Below are 17,358 nucleotides of genomic sequence, written 5' to 3' on the forward strand. Positions count from 1 at the left end.
CCAACTCTCAGCTATGACTGCTTGGTGCAAGGTCCAAATTCTATTGCTCTCACAGAAGCAGTCTGCATAAGCCTGGCCCATCAGCAGTTCTATTATCAACCTGCCTTTACATAATTTATTGATCTACTACATACATTTGAAGGTGGAGGGGGGCAAGGAAAAGAGAGAAAGCTGAGTGGAAGTGACATCAAAACATAATACTCTGTGTAGGTGGAGCAGTATCCATGTCCTAGAGGCAGAAGTGACAAATATCCCCTATTTCCCCGTGGAGGAAACAGATCCAGAGTGAGAAAACCACTTTTCCAGGGTCACACCACTGCAAACCTAGCAGAGCTGGCACCAAAACCCAAGTCTCATGTTCTCTAGGCCAGGAATCTGCAGCCATGTGGGGTTTACCTGCATGTCCACCCATTCAGTCAATTGAGTGCCTACTATGTGCTTACTCATGAGCAAAGTGACTCTAAAAGGAGATGGCATTCTCCAGTGTAAGAACAATGACATGAATATCACAGCTAGGGCAACCAACTATACTGATCTGCCTGTGGGACACAGCGGGGTTCTCTGGACATGGGAATTTGAGTGTTAAAACTTGGAAAGTCCCAGCAAACTGGAGCCAGTGGGTCACTCTAAATTAACAAGATATGAAATACACATCCAAGTCAGTTGAGATTTTCTAATCTCCTGCTTTCTAGGCAAAACTGAAGCAACCAGAGCTTATTAGTCTTCCTCTACTCTGACTCCTAAATCACCTTCCTTTTTCCCCATTAATAATTCTAGACCTTGGAGGGGCAAGAGGGAACTTTTTGGGGTTACAGAAATGGTCTATATCCTGATTGTGGTAGTGGTTATACAACTGTCTCCATTTGTCAAAACTCAGCAAATTTGTACACTTAAAACTGGTGAATTCTATTGTTATGTAAATTGTACTTCAACATAGTGGTAAAAAAAAAAAAAAAATTCTAGGCCGGTTACGGTGACTCACGCCTGTAATCCTAACACTTTGGGAGGCCGAGGCAAGCCAATCACTTGAGGCCAGGAGCTCGAAACCAGCCTGGTCAACATGGTGAAAGCCCGTCTCTACTAAAAATACAAAAAAGATTAGCTGGGCATGGTGGCGGGTGCCTATAATCCCAGCTACTCATGAGGCTGAGGCAGGAGAATCGCTTGAACCTGGGCAGTGGAAGTTGTAGTGAGCCGAGATCACACCATTGCACTCCAGGCTGGGCAACAAGAGCAAAAGAGTCTCAAAAAAACATAATAATAATTAAAAATTCCAAATCGTTTGGTGCTGATTTCTGACAAATTGGGAGGGCCGCAATCTGATTAAGCCAACTCACTCATTAATCCTCCCACAGATACTAACTTTTAAAAAGATGTTACACAATAAAAAGGAAGATATTTTCAGATATGCCGAGGAAGATATTTGGTGGTAGAGGGTCTTCTTGGCTCTCATAAATTATCTGGTATTAATAACATTTATCATACTTAGACTGGACTAAGATGTGCCAGGTAACAAGCTAAGTGCTTTACATCATTGCTATTCAAAATGAAGTCCACAGACGAGCACTATCTGATCACCTGGGAGCTTACTAGAAATCCAGAATCTTCAGGATGAATTAGGAGGTCTGCTTGAGCCCAAGAGTTCCAGGCTGCACTGAGCTATGAGTGTGCCACTGCACTCCACTCCAGCCTGGGTGACAGAGCAAGATTCTCTCTCTTAAAAAAAAATTAATGCAGATTCTTGGGCACCATTGAAGATTTACTGAATCAAAATCTGCATTTTAACAAGATCCCCAGGTGATTCCCATGCACTTTAAAGTTGGAGAACTGCTTTACACAACTTACCATCTTTTTTTATCCTCACTAAAACTCTATGATGTACATCTAGCAATTATGCTTTAAGTTTTTATTAGTTCAACCATTAACGATCACCTATGTCTCTTACCTAGTGGTAGTTATGGAAAGAAGAGAAAAGAGGTCATTAGTGTGCATTAATTAACATAAATTTATGTACGTTCTACATCCTGTTTTCTTCCTACTTTGCCAACTTTCTGTCTTAAAAAAAAATAGACAATGGATTTCCATGCAGTCCAAATAACTGAGATGAACTTTGGGAGGCTGAGGTGGGCAGATCACCTGAGGTCAGGAGTTCAAGACCAGCATGGCCAACATGGTGAAACCCCATCCCTACCCAAAAAATACAAAAACTTAGCCAGGAATGGTGGTGGGCGCCTGTAATCCCAGCTAATCAGGAGGCTAAGGCAGGGAGAATTGCTTTAACCCAGGAGGCGGAGGTTACAGTGAGCCAAGATCCTGCCACTGCACTACAGCCTGGGTGACAGAGTGAAACTCCATCTCAAAAAACAAAACAAAACAAAAAGTAATAATAATAAAAAATAGGCAGGGTGCAATGGCTCATGCCTGTAATCCCAGCACTTTGGGAAGCCGAGGCGGGCGGATCATTTGAGGTCAGGAGTTCAAGACCAGCCTTGCCAACATGGTGAAACCCCGTCTCTACTAAAAATACAAAAATTAGCAGGGTGTGGTGGCATATGCCTGTAATCCCAGCTACTCAGGAGGCTGGGGCAGGAGGATCACTTGAACCCAGGAAGCAGAGATTGCAGTGAGCCAAGATCATGCCACTGCACTCCAGCCTGGGCAACAGGAAGACTCTGTCTCAAAAAAAAGTAATAATTAATTAATTAGATGAAAAAAGACAGGTACAGAGTTAATATGAATATTACAAAGGATTCCCAGAGCAAAGGAGATAGCCAATACATAAAATGAAAGGTACCAGACTGCTATGGTAGAAGCTGGGCCTAGACATAATTAAGGTTTTTCTTCAGTACTCATAATGCTCACTATAGCCCTACTCTCTCTTCCATCCTATACAGAGCTCTTGGTAGGGATCCCATAGCTGGAGCCATAGGTCTTCCCTCCATCCCAGTGGACAAACAAAAGAGATACTTTATGCCATAAAAAAAAAAAAAAAAGAACTAAAGTGTAATCAGAGTAGTTCCTTGGGCCAGGAATAACCTATATTTTGCTTTTCTATGAGACAGCATGGTAGTATAACCTGCTGCTCCTGAAAGAATACCCCTTAAGAGATTTTGCATCCTGGGAAATCATTGAGTCCAAGGATGAAAGTAGACCAGTACAGACTCAGGACAGGAAGGGGTGGCTAAGAAAAAAAGGGAAATAAATGGCATGCAAAACCATCTCATTAGAAAGAGGAAACTGAGGAGTTAATTGCTGATACCTGAAAACAAGAAATCCAAACAAGAAAATAATATGTTCATTAAGAAAGACCACGATATATCTATAAAACTTTTATTAAAATTGGAATTAGAAACTATACCAAAAACTTTAAAAATACATAAGACATTGTTCTTTTTTCTTACAGAAAAGAGGGTAAAAATAAGACCCATGGCAAAGAGCCATCCCTGATAATTTTGTTCCTTTCAAACATTCATGAACATTTAAATAAAATTACAAATATTTAAACAACCCTAAGGTATTACCCACAGGCTAAAACTTGCCAGTAATTCCTTAGCCCTGCTATTTCAATATCAATTCCACAAACATGGAAAATTACGGCAATTGTAGGCTGTAACAGCTTCTAATATTCACATTTTGAACTATTTGTTATGTTGTCATAAGAATGTACTCATGCTACAGGCAAATTCAGAGGTGATTTCACCATTTTCAAATTATCATCAAGAGTGTGAGAGGAAGATGACACACACGTGGGGTGGTATGGAAATCCAAAGCCCCACATTTTGGAAGTCTGTGACCACTCCCATCCCCCACTAAAGCTATGAGTTGGTGTTGGCATGAATCTGCTTTGCTTATTCCCAGCAGGCTCTGGCTCGTGTCACATAAGGCACAAACATCCTTTTCAAGGTAGTAACCATCTAGAATCCAACTCAATTGTAACCTGAATCCGTAAGTTTAAATCACCAAAAGACATCACTGGGTCATAATTATATAGGTTCCCCTAAAAAAAAAAAAAAAAAAAAATTTTGCTATGTAGAAACATAGAAACAAAAGGTTTAGGTGCATTTGCCTTGTTCAATGGATATTTCATATGTTTATTAATTGGTTTCAGTTAATATGTAATATGAAGGTATGATAAATGTGTCAAACTGTTTTCTTGTTTCAGATACAATTCTTGGCATTTCAATATAGGTTATTATCTCATATGTCAGACTTGAGTCCAAAGAATACCAGAAGGACATTTAATTTCCTTTCCTCCTACTTCCTTTCACTACTCAATTCAAAGAAAAGTTATGAGTACACAGCTAGGAACCATTTTTACGTAGGCATCCATCTGAGCCCATCTTTTTTTTTTTTTCTAAAACAACAAGAAGACTAAGGACAATTACATAATGCATTCCCAAACCTTTTATGGATATCAGGACCTAGGGGACTATCTGGCCTATTCATTCACCAAAATTCTATTACACATGCCAAAGGTTAAAGGGAACACCATCAGTGAAGAGACGGCTGGGCCCTAGAATGGAATCTATTAGCATAAAATGGAACAGTGGGACCTAAAGAGCTATCATCAGCAAAATTCCCTTTGTAACAGACATAAAAATCACGAATTTGAGGGGAAAAATAAACTAGTTTTGGTGGGATGCAATGGCTAACAGGAATTACTTATTAGAAGGTAACAAAGTTGCTAAATTTTCCTTGTTTTTGATCCCTGTGTTCTGTTGGTCTCTTGAAGCAATCTAAGTGGGAAAGGAAAGTGAAAGAGAAATGTTTTATGCCAGCTGCCTCTTGTATTCCCATTAATGGGAGTCTCTACGTTAATGCTCTACATAATTTGGTCAGACTGATGAGAGGCAATAGATTTCCAATGCTGATGAGATCCGGAGCCCTGGAGCCCATTTATGGCTTGACATTTGCCGAGCAAGATGCTGATGTGGCAGCAAACATGGCTCCGATGTCCAGCTTACCTCATAGTTATCCCTTCAATCCTTCTTGATGAGATTGGTCTGAGAGATGAGACTGTACTGAAATCACAAGAGCTATAACTGCCAGAGAAAAATTAAATGGGGTCTTCAAGTAGTGACTGAGCCAGCAAACTAAGTGGCCAAGAGGGAGACAAGAGCAGCTCCTAAAGAAGGTTGAAGTCAAGCAATCTCCGGGTACACAGACGATCTGAAGCATCCGGGCAGAGCCACAGGCAGGCAGGGCAAGGACACACAGCACACCAGAGAAGCACCGTCCTTCACTGTCTGAGAGCAACTCTCAAGCTGCAGAACCAATTGCCATCTCCACTGCCTACAGCTCAGGTCTCCAACTACCAGACAGGGAGTAAAAAACAGTTTGATTTTACTCACCTCAAATCTAAACACGGTGGAAAAAAACTGATCTAGAGATGGAAACTATATTTCATGGGAGTTTATTAAACAGAGAAAGAGAAGAATCTTTCATAATTTCACAGTGCTTTCTCATTGAAATAAAGACATGATCAGGAAAAGTCACACTCAGAGGCAAGCTATCACCTCCCTAAGTAGGGGAGGCACCAAAATCTCCAGAGAATCCTGAGACCACTTGTACAAGTTGAATTATTTTTTAAAATAAACTTATGCTTAAATATGCTAGGTCTCAATTTCTATAAATAAGGTAAAAAATAGTGTCTCTCAGAAGTTTTAATAGTTCTTTGTAGAGAGATAACATTTTACCATGTACATAATTCACAAGGGTATAAAGGCTTCCCAATGTAAAGTTCATTTTACCCTTCAACTGTAACCCATAGCATCTGCCCAAATACTGCTCATTTTTCACTTTCTACTATATGTCTCTTTCCTGCCAACTGAGGTAGTTGTCACTTTAGGACAGTTTAAGGCTGTGGAAAACACTGGCGGAAATAATCAACTGCCCACCTGGAGGGCAGTCTCAGAGCTGACCCTTTGGAAGTCTGCAATGGAGCCAGGCCTTTCAAAATTACCCACGCTAAATGGCTGGTCTAATGGAGTCATTACGGCTTTTTAAAAAACCATCTGCCTTTTTCCATGATCATGGTGAGCCAGTAGGTCTGATGCTGTCCGCTTGCCATGACCATCTATTTTCCTGGCTAAAGTAATTACAGATTTTTCCAGGGTATGAGGGTGAAGACTGCAAAGAAAAAGAACCAAGTAAATGACAGACACTTGAAAATTTGCTTCCTCACAGATGACACTGCTGGTTTATAAGGGGTACTCTGCACTGGCAAAATAATCTGAAACTAATGCTACTACAACAACAGGCAGCATAAATCTCAGGTCAGAAATGCAATCACAAATAAGTGTAAGTTTATGGAAACTTGACAGCTGAATGAGCACCCCAGAGGCATGAAGATAACCTGGAGCGTATTTCCTGGCAATGCAAATTGTGGCTACTGCATAACTACAAATTCTGTATCAAGAAACTACATAGTTCCAGGGCTTAAAAATTACCCAGATTTGGGGGAGTATGGGTGGTGAGAAAAGGCTGAAAGGAATGGACAGAACATGTAGACAATGGAAGGGAAAGGAAAAGGAGATAGTTTCTTGATTTCATAGCAACTCAAAGATACGTGACCCAATGATAGGAAAAATGGAGAACTTGTAAAAAGCATCCAAATCCCCTAAACAAGATGACTTCTCCTAGCTAGCAGGAATAATGCTACTCTGAACATACATAGTTCACAGGTAAGGGAACTGACCCTTCCTGAAAGGGCAAAGGCAGGGCAAGGAAGAATGGGAAGAGAAGAATATGAATGTTTTTTAAGATGGAATTGAAAGTTGAATATAATAAAAAGCCCAACACACCTCACCTGCAGAAGAGCCTACAGGCATGTTCCTAAAGGCAAATAGGACTTTCCATCATATGTATGAGAACTAAATCAAAGCTTAAAACAGCAGCTCCTGGGGTTTTAATGGATAATCCATATTAATAAATATGCAGAGGCCTAGGGGGCGTGTCACTCTGGAGCACTTGCTGGTTCTGGAACATGAGTTTGTTACGTTTTAAAAAGACATTCATTTAAAAAACAAAACAATAAAAATCTATTTTCCTCCCAAAACAGTTAAATCAATAATTATTCTAAAGTCACTGAAATAAAAGTTAGAGTGAAAGAGGCTCAGATTTGTGGACTTCTCTCTGGAAGATGCAGCCTATAATCAAAAAGCATTCCTGCACTTAACAACAGTTCTTACTTTGGAGAGCCAGTGAAAGAAATGCCACGATTGAATCAACTTTCAAAAAGGAACTAGAATGCCATGCTAGCTGTGGCCATCCAAATTCTCTGGGAACATAAAAGTGGGCTGTTAGCTTAACCAATGGGAAGTGAGCTACCACAGCATTCACTACCTTATCCACTCTCCTTCCTCAGGGATCCCATAGAGACCTCCCATTTCCAAAGAGAGGCCTTTTTAGGCCTCTTATTTCAGTGGGAGAATTTCTACCCTATCTCACTGTTTCAAAGGGTTGAAAGCAATTGCACAACACACGTAACAGGGACCAAGGCACCAAGTCAGTCCACATGAAGATAACTGACCACCACCTAGGTTAGAAAGTTGTTCTGTGTGATAGCAGGACACCGAGAATATGAGTCCTCCTCCTCAGAGGATGCTTCCTCGTAGATTTCATCCTGGGCAATAATGCTCCCTAATCCATACTCCTGCTCATGGACAGAAACTTCATTTGGCGTGAGGTGGGAAGAGCCTTCCACAAAGTCAGCAAATCTGGAACAGAGAAGATAATACTCGTTAGAAATATGCCTTCTGTCCTTTCTGGTTTTCTTTCAAAATAAGGACAAATTAAAGACTTCGATATGCTCACAACAGAAATTATATTGACTCTAGCCAACATCCTTGTCCTTACTCTGGCAGGTAAGTACACTAAAGCATGAAGTTAAGGAGAAAAGGAAAGCTGGGATCATAAGCCAATACCCCTGCAACTCCATCCTGCTTAATAAGCACTTGCGTATCCTTTCTAATTATGAAAGTGCCAAGGTTCCTTTAGTCATCTGTAATCCCCATAAGAGAAGATTATGGGGCATTACACAGTTATTCACGTTTATGGCCCTATAAACTTTATGCCATCATGATTCCAAATTGAAGCTTCACATACTCATTGGTACAGTTGCCCCCAACTAAAAAGTGGGTGGAGAGGAACCCTACCAACTCAGAGAGCAATGCAAAACTTTCAGAAAGGAAACTTAATATGGTACTGGAGTATTCCCATCTTAATGCTACAATCAAAGCTAGAGTAGACAGTTCCCTGAGGAAACAGGTTACTGCTTAATGTGCGATTATATATCTACCTTTCTCTTGACTACTTGAAGATAACAGGAAAACAAAGGTCACAAGTGCATGATTCTCTAGAGGTACGATCTTTGGTAGAACTCAAGGTCGCAATTACCCTGATAGATGCTTGGTATATCTGGCCAAGAGTGTACCTTTTTGGAGACTGGATTCGAGAAACAGTCTTCCAAGCAGAGCAGTCTGGACTGTTACAAAATTCTCGGAGCTCTTCTAAAGCCTTTCGGGTTTCTACCTCTCCTTGTATCCGATATTCTTCTTCTGTCAGGAGACGAGGGGGGACAGGCTTTTCTGTTGCCTTATACACCTTTCTGTGCTCACCAAAATAACATTATGAATCATTAATCAGTAATCATACTTCTAGCTCCCTTCAGTGGGCCAAGCACACAGCAGACAGCCTGAACATTAAGAGTCATCACTCCTAAAAATTCCATAGACATCTTTAGTTATAATGAACGCCTGACATACTAGACTATGAATGACAACTCATAGGCGACAGAGCGAGACTCCATGTCAAAAAAAAAAAGTGATATAATTTGCACCACCTTGTGGTAACAGGAACACATGACATTTTACTAGATGTTTTTATTTTATATAAAATGACTAGAATAAAAATATAAAAATGCCTATAGAAAGTGAAAAATTATTTACAGTCAATATTATCCACTAATGTGAATAAACTCATTTTATTTTTCAATAAATGATAAAATACTTACTTATTTTTTAATAGATGGGAAAATAACAAGAAAATTGTAAGATTGTGGTCCTAGCTGGGCACAGTGGCTCACACCTATAATCCCAGCACTTTGGGAGGCCGAGGCAGGCAGATCACCTGAGATCAGGAGTTGGAGATCAACCTGACCAACACGGAGAACCTGTCTCTACTAAAAATACAAAATTAGCCGGGCGTGGTGGCACATGCCTGTAATCCCAGCTACTCGGGAGGCTGAGGCAGGAGAATCGCCTGAACCGGGCAGGCGGAAGTTGCAGTGAGCCGAGATCATGCCACTGCATTCCAGCCTGGACAACAAGAGCAAAACTCCGTCTCAAAAAAAAAAAAGGCCAGGCGCGGTGGCTCACGCCTGTAATCCCAGCACTTTGGGAGGCCAAGGCAGGCGGATCACAAGGTCGAGATTGAGACCATTCTGGCCAACATGGTGAAACGCCATCTCTACTAAAAATACAAAAACTAGCTGGGCGTGGTGGCATGTGCCTGTAATCCCAGCTACTCAGGAGGCTGAGGCAGGAGAATCGCTTAAACCCGGGAGGCGGAGGTTGCAGTGAGCTGAGATTGTGCCACTGCACTCTAGCCTGGTGACAGAGCAAGACTCCGTCTCAAAAAAAAAAAAAAAAAAAAAGATTGTGGTCCAATAACTTGATTTCCCAAACTGAAGGTATCACCTTGACTATCTATAATAGACAACTTCAGGATCTAGGAACATTCCATATTTATTTTGCAAGGTGACAAAACATGCTACGAATTACATCTTAAAACAAGACTAAGACCTCCAGAGCAATCTGAAAGCCACTGAGAAATAGTCTGAAATGGGCCGGGCGAGGTGGCTCACACCTATAATCCTAGCACTTTGGGAGGCTGAGGCAGGCAGATCACCTGAAGCCAGGCGTTTGAGATCACCCTGGCCAACATGGTGAAACCACACCTCTGTTAAAAATACAAAAATTAGACAGGTATGGTGGCGCCCGCCTGTAGTCCCAACTACTTGGGAGGCTGAGGCAAGAGAATCACTTGAACCCGGGAGGTGGAGGTTGCAGTGAGCCAAGATCATGCCACTGTGCTCCAGCCTGGGTGACAGAGCGAGACTCTGTTTCAAAAAAAAAAAAAAAAAATCTGAACCCAGGAGACCTCAATGAGCATATAGTATAAAAGCAATATAATTTGTGGCCGGGTGTGGTGGCTCACGTCTGTAATCCCAGCACTTTCTAATTCAAGCACTTTGGAAGTGCCTCAGCACTTTCGGAACCCCTGACATTTGAGGTCAGGAGTTCGAGACCAGCCTGGTCAACATGGTGAAACCTACTAAAAATACAAAAATTAGCTGGGTGTAGTGGCGCATGCCTGTAATCCCAGCTACTCAGGTGGCTGAGGCAGGAGAATCGCTTGAACTCAGGAGGTGGAGGTTGCAGTGAGCCGAGATCACGCCACTGCACTCCAGCCTGGGTGACAGAGCAAGACTCCATCTCCAAAAAAAAGTGATATAATTTGCACCACCTTGTGGTAACAGGAACACATAACATTTTACTAGATGTTTTTTATTTTATATAAAATGACTAGAATAAAAATATAAAAATTCCTATAGAAAGTCAAAAAAAAATAGACTCGGGAAGGAACAAAAGCGGAAGTACAACACAATGACTTTCCATTAACGAAGAAGCTCCCAGGTCAACACCTCTGTATCCTCTTGCTGCAACTGCATCCCACACTGTACCTGTCAATATTATTAAGTTACATTGCCTTTCAGTCACCTGTAGGTGATGTACAGCCACTGAATAGGATATTCCAGGTTCTTAGTACACAGAGCAATGATGATAATGGCAAGGGCAATATGTGGTATCTGGATGCCAGAATACATGAAACACAGGCCCATTAGCTGCAAGGTCCAGGTCAGCAGGTTGATACTTCGTTCATTCTCCAAGGGCCCATATTTGTAACACACTGCAAAACTCATGAATCCAACTGTGAGGACATAACCTAGAGAAGAGTTATCAGAAGACATTCTGTTTCATCTATACTTGGTAAAAATAATTTGTGTGGGAAGCAGTAGTAAATTTACTATATAGCACCAATTGAACCAGGAAATCAGATTTTTACTTAATTATTCACACTTTTTTCTTAGAATACATTTCTGTAAGTTTCTATCCTTTCTGCTGTCCTAAATTTATTTGGTTGAAACAGAACATTACAGTTATATGTCGAACAACCCTGAAATAGTCTATTTTAAAAACCAATATATGGAAATCCAGATTAATCACCCCTCAAAGGATAAATCAAAGGTTACTATCTATATGACCAAGGATTTTTACTTTGTAAATAAAATCTACAGCAGTTCATTCAGAAATGAAGGAGAAAAAAATTTACTGCAGAGTCCTTTACTTACGGTTCCCAAGTATATTTAAAATATGATTCCATTAATAAGGTCAATTTACAGCTTTTCAGAAAGATGTTTATTGTGTAAAGAAAGGTATATTTATGAATACCAATAAATGAACATCTTCTTAACAGCACCATTCTAATTTAAGAGAAGGTGATAATCGTAGAGGGGTTAGAAATAAGTGAAAAACTATGATTTTTAAAAGTTTTAAAAAATGACATGAACTATTAAATTCCATAAGCAGGTAAAATCTTTTCATGATTAAATTAACTGAAACAGCCTATAAACATACAAAAGGAAAGCAAAACTGACAACACTTACTTAAAAGATACTGCCAGTAACACCTCCAGATCTCTTGTAAATTTTTAAAAACTAGTTGAATGAGGTACAGAGAAAAAGACCAGCCTCCCACCAGGATGACGTAAATGGGACTTTTCTAAGACAGAGAGTAGAAGTGAAAGCAAAAAGTTACAACAGGCTTTCCATACATAAAAGAAGCAAAATGGAACTATGATTTTTTTTTTTTTTAAATTCAACCTACTCAAAATGCACAAAAAACACTTCTCTTAAAAAGATGTCCTTTATACTTAAAATGGTACAGTCTGCAAGGAACACTGGGAAGATGAGATACTAAATAACTTAAAAGCCTGGCTATATAATTAAAAAACAGGAAGGAGACTTTAATCCCCCTCCGAGCACAGGATTTTATATAAAAAGAAAGAATTCGTAATCAAGCTTCAAGTTTCATCGTGGAAAGTACCTTTCTGAATCAAGGAGAGTAGGACATTGACTCATCAGCCATCAATACACATTTTCAGTTTTCTAAGATTACCCAGGAAAACAGTCCTTCAGCTACCCAAATTCATTCTAGTTGCACATGAAGATTCTGATACTTACCTTAGGCATAAACTTAGATAGTATAAAAATGATGATTAGTAGAGAGGCCACAATTCCCACACTCATCCCAGTGGAGTAGTAGAAAATTTGACTTCTGCAGAAAAAAAAAATGTATTTCATGACCATATGTATATATTTCATACATAGTACTGTTGAAACTAGGACAACTAACCTAGCCAAAAGATTTTAAAAGGTACAAGATTAGAGTAGTACAAGCAAACATCAGAAACATTTCCAATTTGGTTCCAGACCACTGCAACAAACCAAATACTGCAATTGCAATAAGTCACACAAATTTTTTGGTTTCCCAGTGCATATAAAAATCATGTTTACCCTATATTAGAGTGTATTAAGTGTACAACAGCATTATGTCTTAAAAGTATATATTCCTTAATTAAAAATGCTTTGCTAAAAACTGCTAAAGATCATCTACGCCTTCAGTGAGTCATCATTTTTTTGCTGGTGGAGGGTCTCACTTCCATGTTGATGGCTATTGACTGATGAAGGTGGTAGTTTCTGAAGACTGGAGTGGCTGTGGCAATTTCTTAAAATACAATGAAGTTTGCTGCACTGGCTCCTCCTCCTTTCATAAAGATTTCTCTAAAGCATGCAATACTGTCTGATAGCATTTTCCCACAGAACTTCTTTCAAAATTGGAGTCAATCCTCCAACAGCATTAACCCTTAAGAAGAGGATCACCCCTCCTTTGAAGCTAGGCACTGACTTCTCCTCTCTTGCCATGAAAGTCCTCAATGGCATCTTCTTCCAGTATAAGGCTATTTTGTCTACATTGAGGAGCTCTTTAATTGTAGCCACTTTCAACAATGATCTTAGCTAGATCTTCTGAACAACTTGCTACAGCTTCTATATCAGTGCTTGCTTCATCTTTTTTTTTAAGACAAAGTCTCACTGTGTTACCCAAGCTGGGGTGCAATGGTGTGATCATGGCTCACTGCAGCCTTGATCTACTAGGCCCAGGTGATTCTCCCACCTCAGCCTTCCAAGTAGCTGGTACCACGACTGACTTTTTTGTATTTTTTATAAAGGCAGGGTTTCACCATGTTGCTCAGGCTGGTCTTGAACTCCGTGGGCTCAAGTGATCTGCCTACCTCGGCCTCCTAAAGTGCTGAGACTACAGGCATGAGCCACCACGCCCAGCCTACCTTGCACTTTTATGTAATGAAGACAGCTTCTTTCCTTAAATCTCATGAACCAAGAACCTTCCTTCACTAGCTGTAAACTTTTCTTCTGAGGCTTCCTCACCTCTCTCAGCCTTCACAGAATTGAAGAGAGTTAGGGTCTTGCTCTGGATCAGGCTTTAGCTTTAAAAAAGTTGTATCTGGTTTAATCTTCTCAACAGCCAACTAAAACTCTCTTCATATCAGCAATAAGGCTGTTTCACTTTCTTATCACTTGTGTGTTTCCTGGAGTAACACTTTTAACTTCCCTCAAGAACTTTCCCTTTGCATTCACAACTTGGCTAACTACTTGGGACAAGAGGTCTAGCTTTTGGCCTATCTTGGCTTTTGCTGTCCTCACTAAGCATAATCAGAGAGATGTATGACTCTTCCTTTCACTTGAAGACTTACTATCTACTCTAAGGTTATTAATTGGTCTAGATTCAATATTGCTGTTTCTCAGGGAATAAGGAGGCCCAAGAAGAAGGGAGACAGGGGAATAACCAACTGGTGGAGTTGTTAGAACACCCATGATATTTACTAAGTTCACTGTCTAATATGGTTTGGCTGTGTCCCCACCCAAATCTCATCTTGAATTGTAGCTCCCATCATTCCCACATGTTGTAGGAGGGACCTGGTGGGAGATAAGTGAATCATGGGGGGAGTTTCCCTCATACTGTTTCTCATGGTAGTGAATAAGTCTCATGAGATCTGATGGTTTTATAAAGGGTTTCCCCTTTCACTTGGCTCTCATTCTCCCTTGCCTGCCACCATGTAAGATGTGCCTTTTGCATTCTGCCATGATTGTGAGGCCTCCCCAGCCATGAGGAACTATGAGTCCATTAAACTTCTTTTTCTTTATAAATGACCCAGTCTTGGGTATCTTTATCAACAGCATGAACTAATATAGTGTCTTACATGGACATGTGGTGCCCCAAAATAATTGCAACAGCAGCATCAAAGATCACTGATCATGGATCACCATAACAGTTATAATCACATGAAAAAGTCTGAAATATTATAAGAATTACTAAAATGTGACACAGAGACCCCAAGTGAGCACATGCTATTGGGAAAATGGTGTGGTAGACTTGCTCGACCCAGGGTTGCCACGAACCTTCAATTTGGAAAGAAATGCACTATCTGTGAACCACAATAAAGTACAATAAACTGATGTGTGCCTATATTTGCCCAAAACTTGAGGTCAGAGAACTGTAGAGACTGACGCTATGTAGTTACTATCAGATTATGAAGATTAGTATTCAAGGGCTTCCCTCATATATTTCCCAATAATGAGCCTCTGTGTAATGTCCTATTCCCATCTCCATCATCTCTCCCAACCCGATTATTATTATTTTTTCTTTTTTGAGACAGGGTCTCACTCTGTCACCCAGGCTGGAGTGCAGTGGTGCGATCACAGATCACTGCAGCCTCAACCTCCCGGGCTCAAGTGATCCTCCTACTTTAGACTCCCAAGTAGCTGGGACTACTGGCATGCACAACCAGGCCTGGCTAATTTTTGTATTTTTTTGTAGAGGCAGGGTCTCACTATGTTGCCTAGGTTGGTCTCAAACTCTTGGGCTCAAGTCATCCCTCCCCTTCAGCCTCCCAAAGTGCTAGGATTACAGGTGTGAGCCACCACAACCAGCCCCTCATTCCAGATTTTTTTCTACCAGTTATTCCTCCCTCACTGTTTCTCTCAGCATCCCCAAAATAAGGAACAACTTCTAGCAACCCACTCCAGCCCAACTTCAAACTCCAAATTGTTCATCTTTCATTCACTACTCCACCAATACTTTTTACTTGTATACAAACTTAATGCTGATTTTACCTTCACTCAATGTTTATTTAGTTACCTATATATTTTCTTTATATTTGTACATGTCAGTCTCACCTGTCTTAACTAGTAGGTTCCTAAAGGAAGAAAATGAATAAGCACTTGATTTTTTTTTTTTTTTGAAACAGGGTCTCCCTCTGTGGCCCAGGTTGGAGTGCAATGGTGTGATCTCGGCTCACTGCAACCTCTGCCTCCAGGCTCAAGCAGTTCTCGTGCCTCAGCCTCCTGAGTAACTGGGATCACAGGCACATGCCACCACACCCAGCTAATTTTTGTATTTTTTGTAGACACAGGGTTTTACCATGTTGCCCAGGCTGAGCAGTTGATATTTGTCTCTTTTTTTTTTTTTTGAGACGGAGTCTCACTCTGTTGCCCAGGCTGGAGTGCAGTGGCGTAATCCCGGGTCACTGCAAGCTCCGCCTCCCATGTTCATGCCATTCTCTTGCCCCATCCTCCCAAGTAGCTGGGACTACAGGCACCTGCCACCATGCCCGGCTAATTTTTTTGTATTTTCAGTAGAGATGGGGTTTTACCATGTTAGCCAGGATGGTATCGATCTCCTGACCTCGTGATCCACCCACCTTGGCCTCCCAAAGTGCTGGGATTACAGGCGTGAGCCACTACGCCCAGCCGATATTTGTCTCTCTATGTCTGAACAAAATGAAACTCATCAACCCATGGACCTGTAAAGATGACACCTTAACACACTACTTCTAGCAATGGAAAGGGTGATGATGTTCCATTTCACTGTATTGGCTAACTCCTATCAACCTAATGATGGGCCAACCTAATGTGGGAATTTCATTGTTGTCAACATTGTTCAAATAAGAAAAAACAAAAATCATAATACACATTAAAGTATTTTTTAAACTATCCAAGCAGGCAACAGCCAAGCCATAAAGATCCTGGAAATGGGAATGGCAGTACTTAATAGTTATTATAAAACCCAAGCAGGATAGGTATGAGCTGTGTCATTCTACACACTAGCCTTGGAACCTACCTGCTCAGCAAGTCTCCACAAAAAAATAGCATAAGTCCAAGAAGGAAAACAAGAAAGAGTTTGGGATCAAATCCTGAAATAAATAAAGATTTTTGCTTAATAAGGGAACAAAACAGCTTAAGGCATTATAGAATAAAAGACAATGTTGGCACTACTGGTCAGCTACAGTAAAAATAAATGCAACAGCCCACCTAAAAAGCATTTAAATTCCACCTAAAGCCTGGGCACCCTTCCAATGTATAATTAGGTCTCTGTCTAACCTGTATTTGCCTGATGATCTTACTTTTATTTCGGCTAAGGTTAAAAGAAACTCAAGCTTCATTTTGGACAAAGCTAGACAGTACCATCAGCAATTCATGCAATCATCCACTAGGGGTCTCTATCACTCTGGCTTTCAAGCTTTAAGTCACTCACAGTCATGGAACTCAGCAGATTTGCCCAGAACTGTGGGTCAGGGCCTTGTGTTCTCTAACTGGCCGCTTTTCTTGCCCAACAATACCACCTACTTCCCTTTGCTACAGAGCACTGTGCTGGAAAAGCCTACACTCAAATACATCTCACTCAGGACCAGGGGGCCCTAGCAAAGGCCCCTCAGTGGCATACCAGATACTCCCACAGCTTTCACATTCAACAGCTCTACGGGAGGCCCACAAACAGAACAGGAGCAGCAGGAATCAGTAAATGTAGAAGGAACGTCAAAAAACAAGCCAACCCTACATAACCAAAGAACCCTAAGACAAATGGAAGGGCACAACCTATTTCATACTAAACCTAGCAACATTTCTACTACTTACAACATCCCAGGACCCTGTGTAGTAACCAAGGGGAAACAAAGTCAGAGAGAATTCAACAGGATCCATCTCCTATGAAACTTTCTCAGTCATCTTCAGAAAAGAGAAAACTTCTCCCAGTTCCACTGAATAAGTTTTAAACTGCAGTGGTCTTCATCTTTATTTATGGTTCCATAAATACACTTTTTACTTGTGAATGAGTAATATTCAATTTTACCTTTCTTCAATTTTTTTTTTTTTTTTTTTTT

At 40.6% G+C, this 17,358-nt stretch overlaps 1 protein-coding gene across 2 annotated transcripts in view; it reads right to left on the reverse strand.

Annotated features, from left to right (window-relative positions):
• Nucleotides 1-3,316: 3,316 nt before the first annotated feature.
• NEMP1 (nuclear envelope integral membrane protein 1) overlaps nt 3,317-17,358 on the reverse strand; it is a 24,321-nt gene continuing 10,279 nt past the window's right edge. The window contains exons 4-10 of one of the 2 annotated variants that reach the window (XM_023210732.1): nt 16,320-16,392; nt 12,305-12,398; nt 11,729-11,843; nt 10,782-11,007; nt 8,435-8,608; nt 7,538-7,718; nt 3,317-3,997 (exon numbers count right to left, since the gene is read on the reverse strand). In XM_023210732.1, coding sequence (XP_023066500.1) covers nt 7,538-7,718; nt 8,435-8,608; nt 10,782-11,007; nt 11,729-11,843; nt 12,305-12,398; nt 16,320-16,392 — 863 coding nt within the window. In that variant the 3' untranslated portion in view covers nt 3,317-3,997. Of the gene's footprint in view, nt 7,719-8,434; nt 8,609-10,781; nt 11,008-11,728; nt 11,844-12,304; nt 12,399-16,319; nt 16,393-17,358 lie in introns of both variants that reach the window. The other variant, XM_023210734.1, reaches the window with a different exon arrangement.

This window comes from Piliocolobus tephrosceles, chromosome 10, assembly GCF_002776525.5.
Source record: "Piliocolobus tephrosceles isolate RC106 chromosome 10, ASM277652v3, whole genome shotgun sequence".
Classification (NCBI taxonomy): Eukaryota; Metazoa; Chordata; class Mammalia; order Primates; family Cercopithecidae; genus Piliocolobus; species Piliocolobus tephrosceles.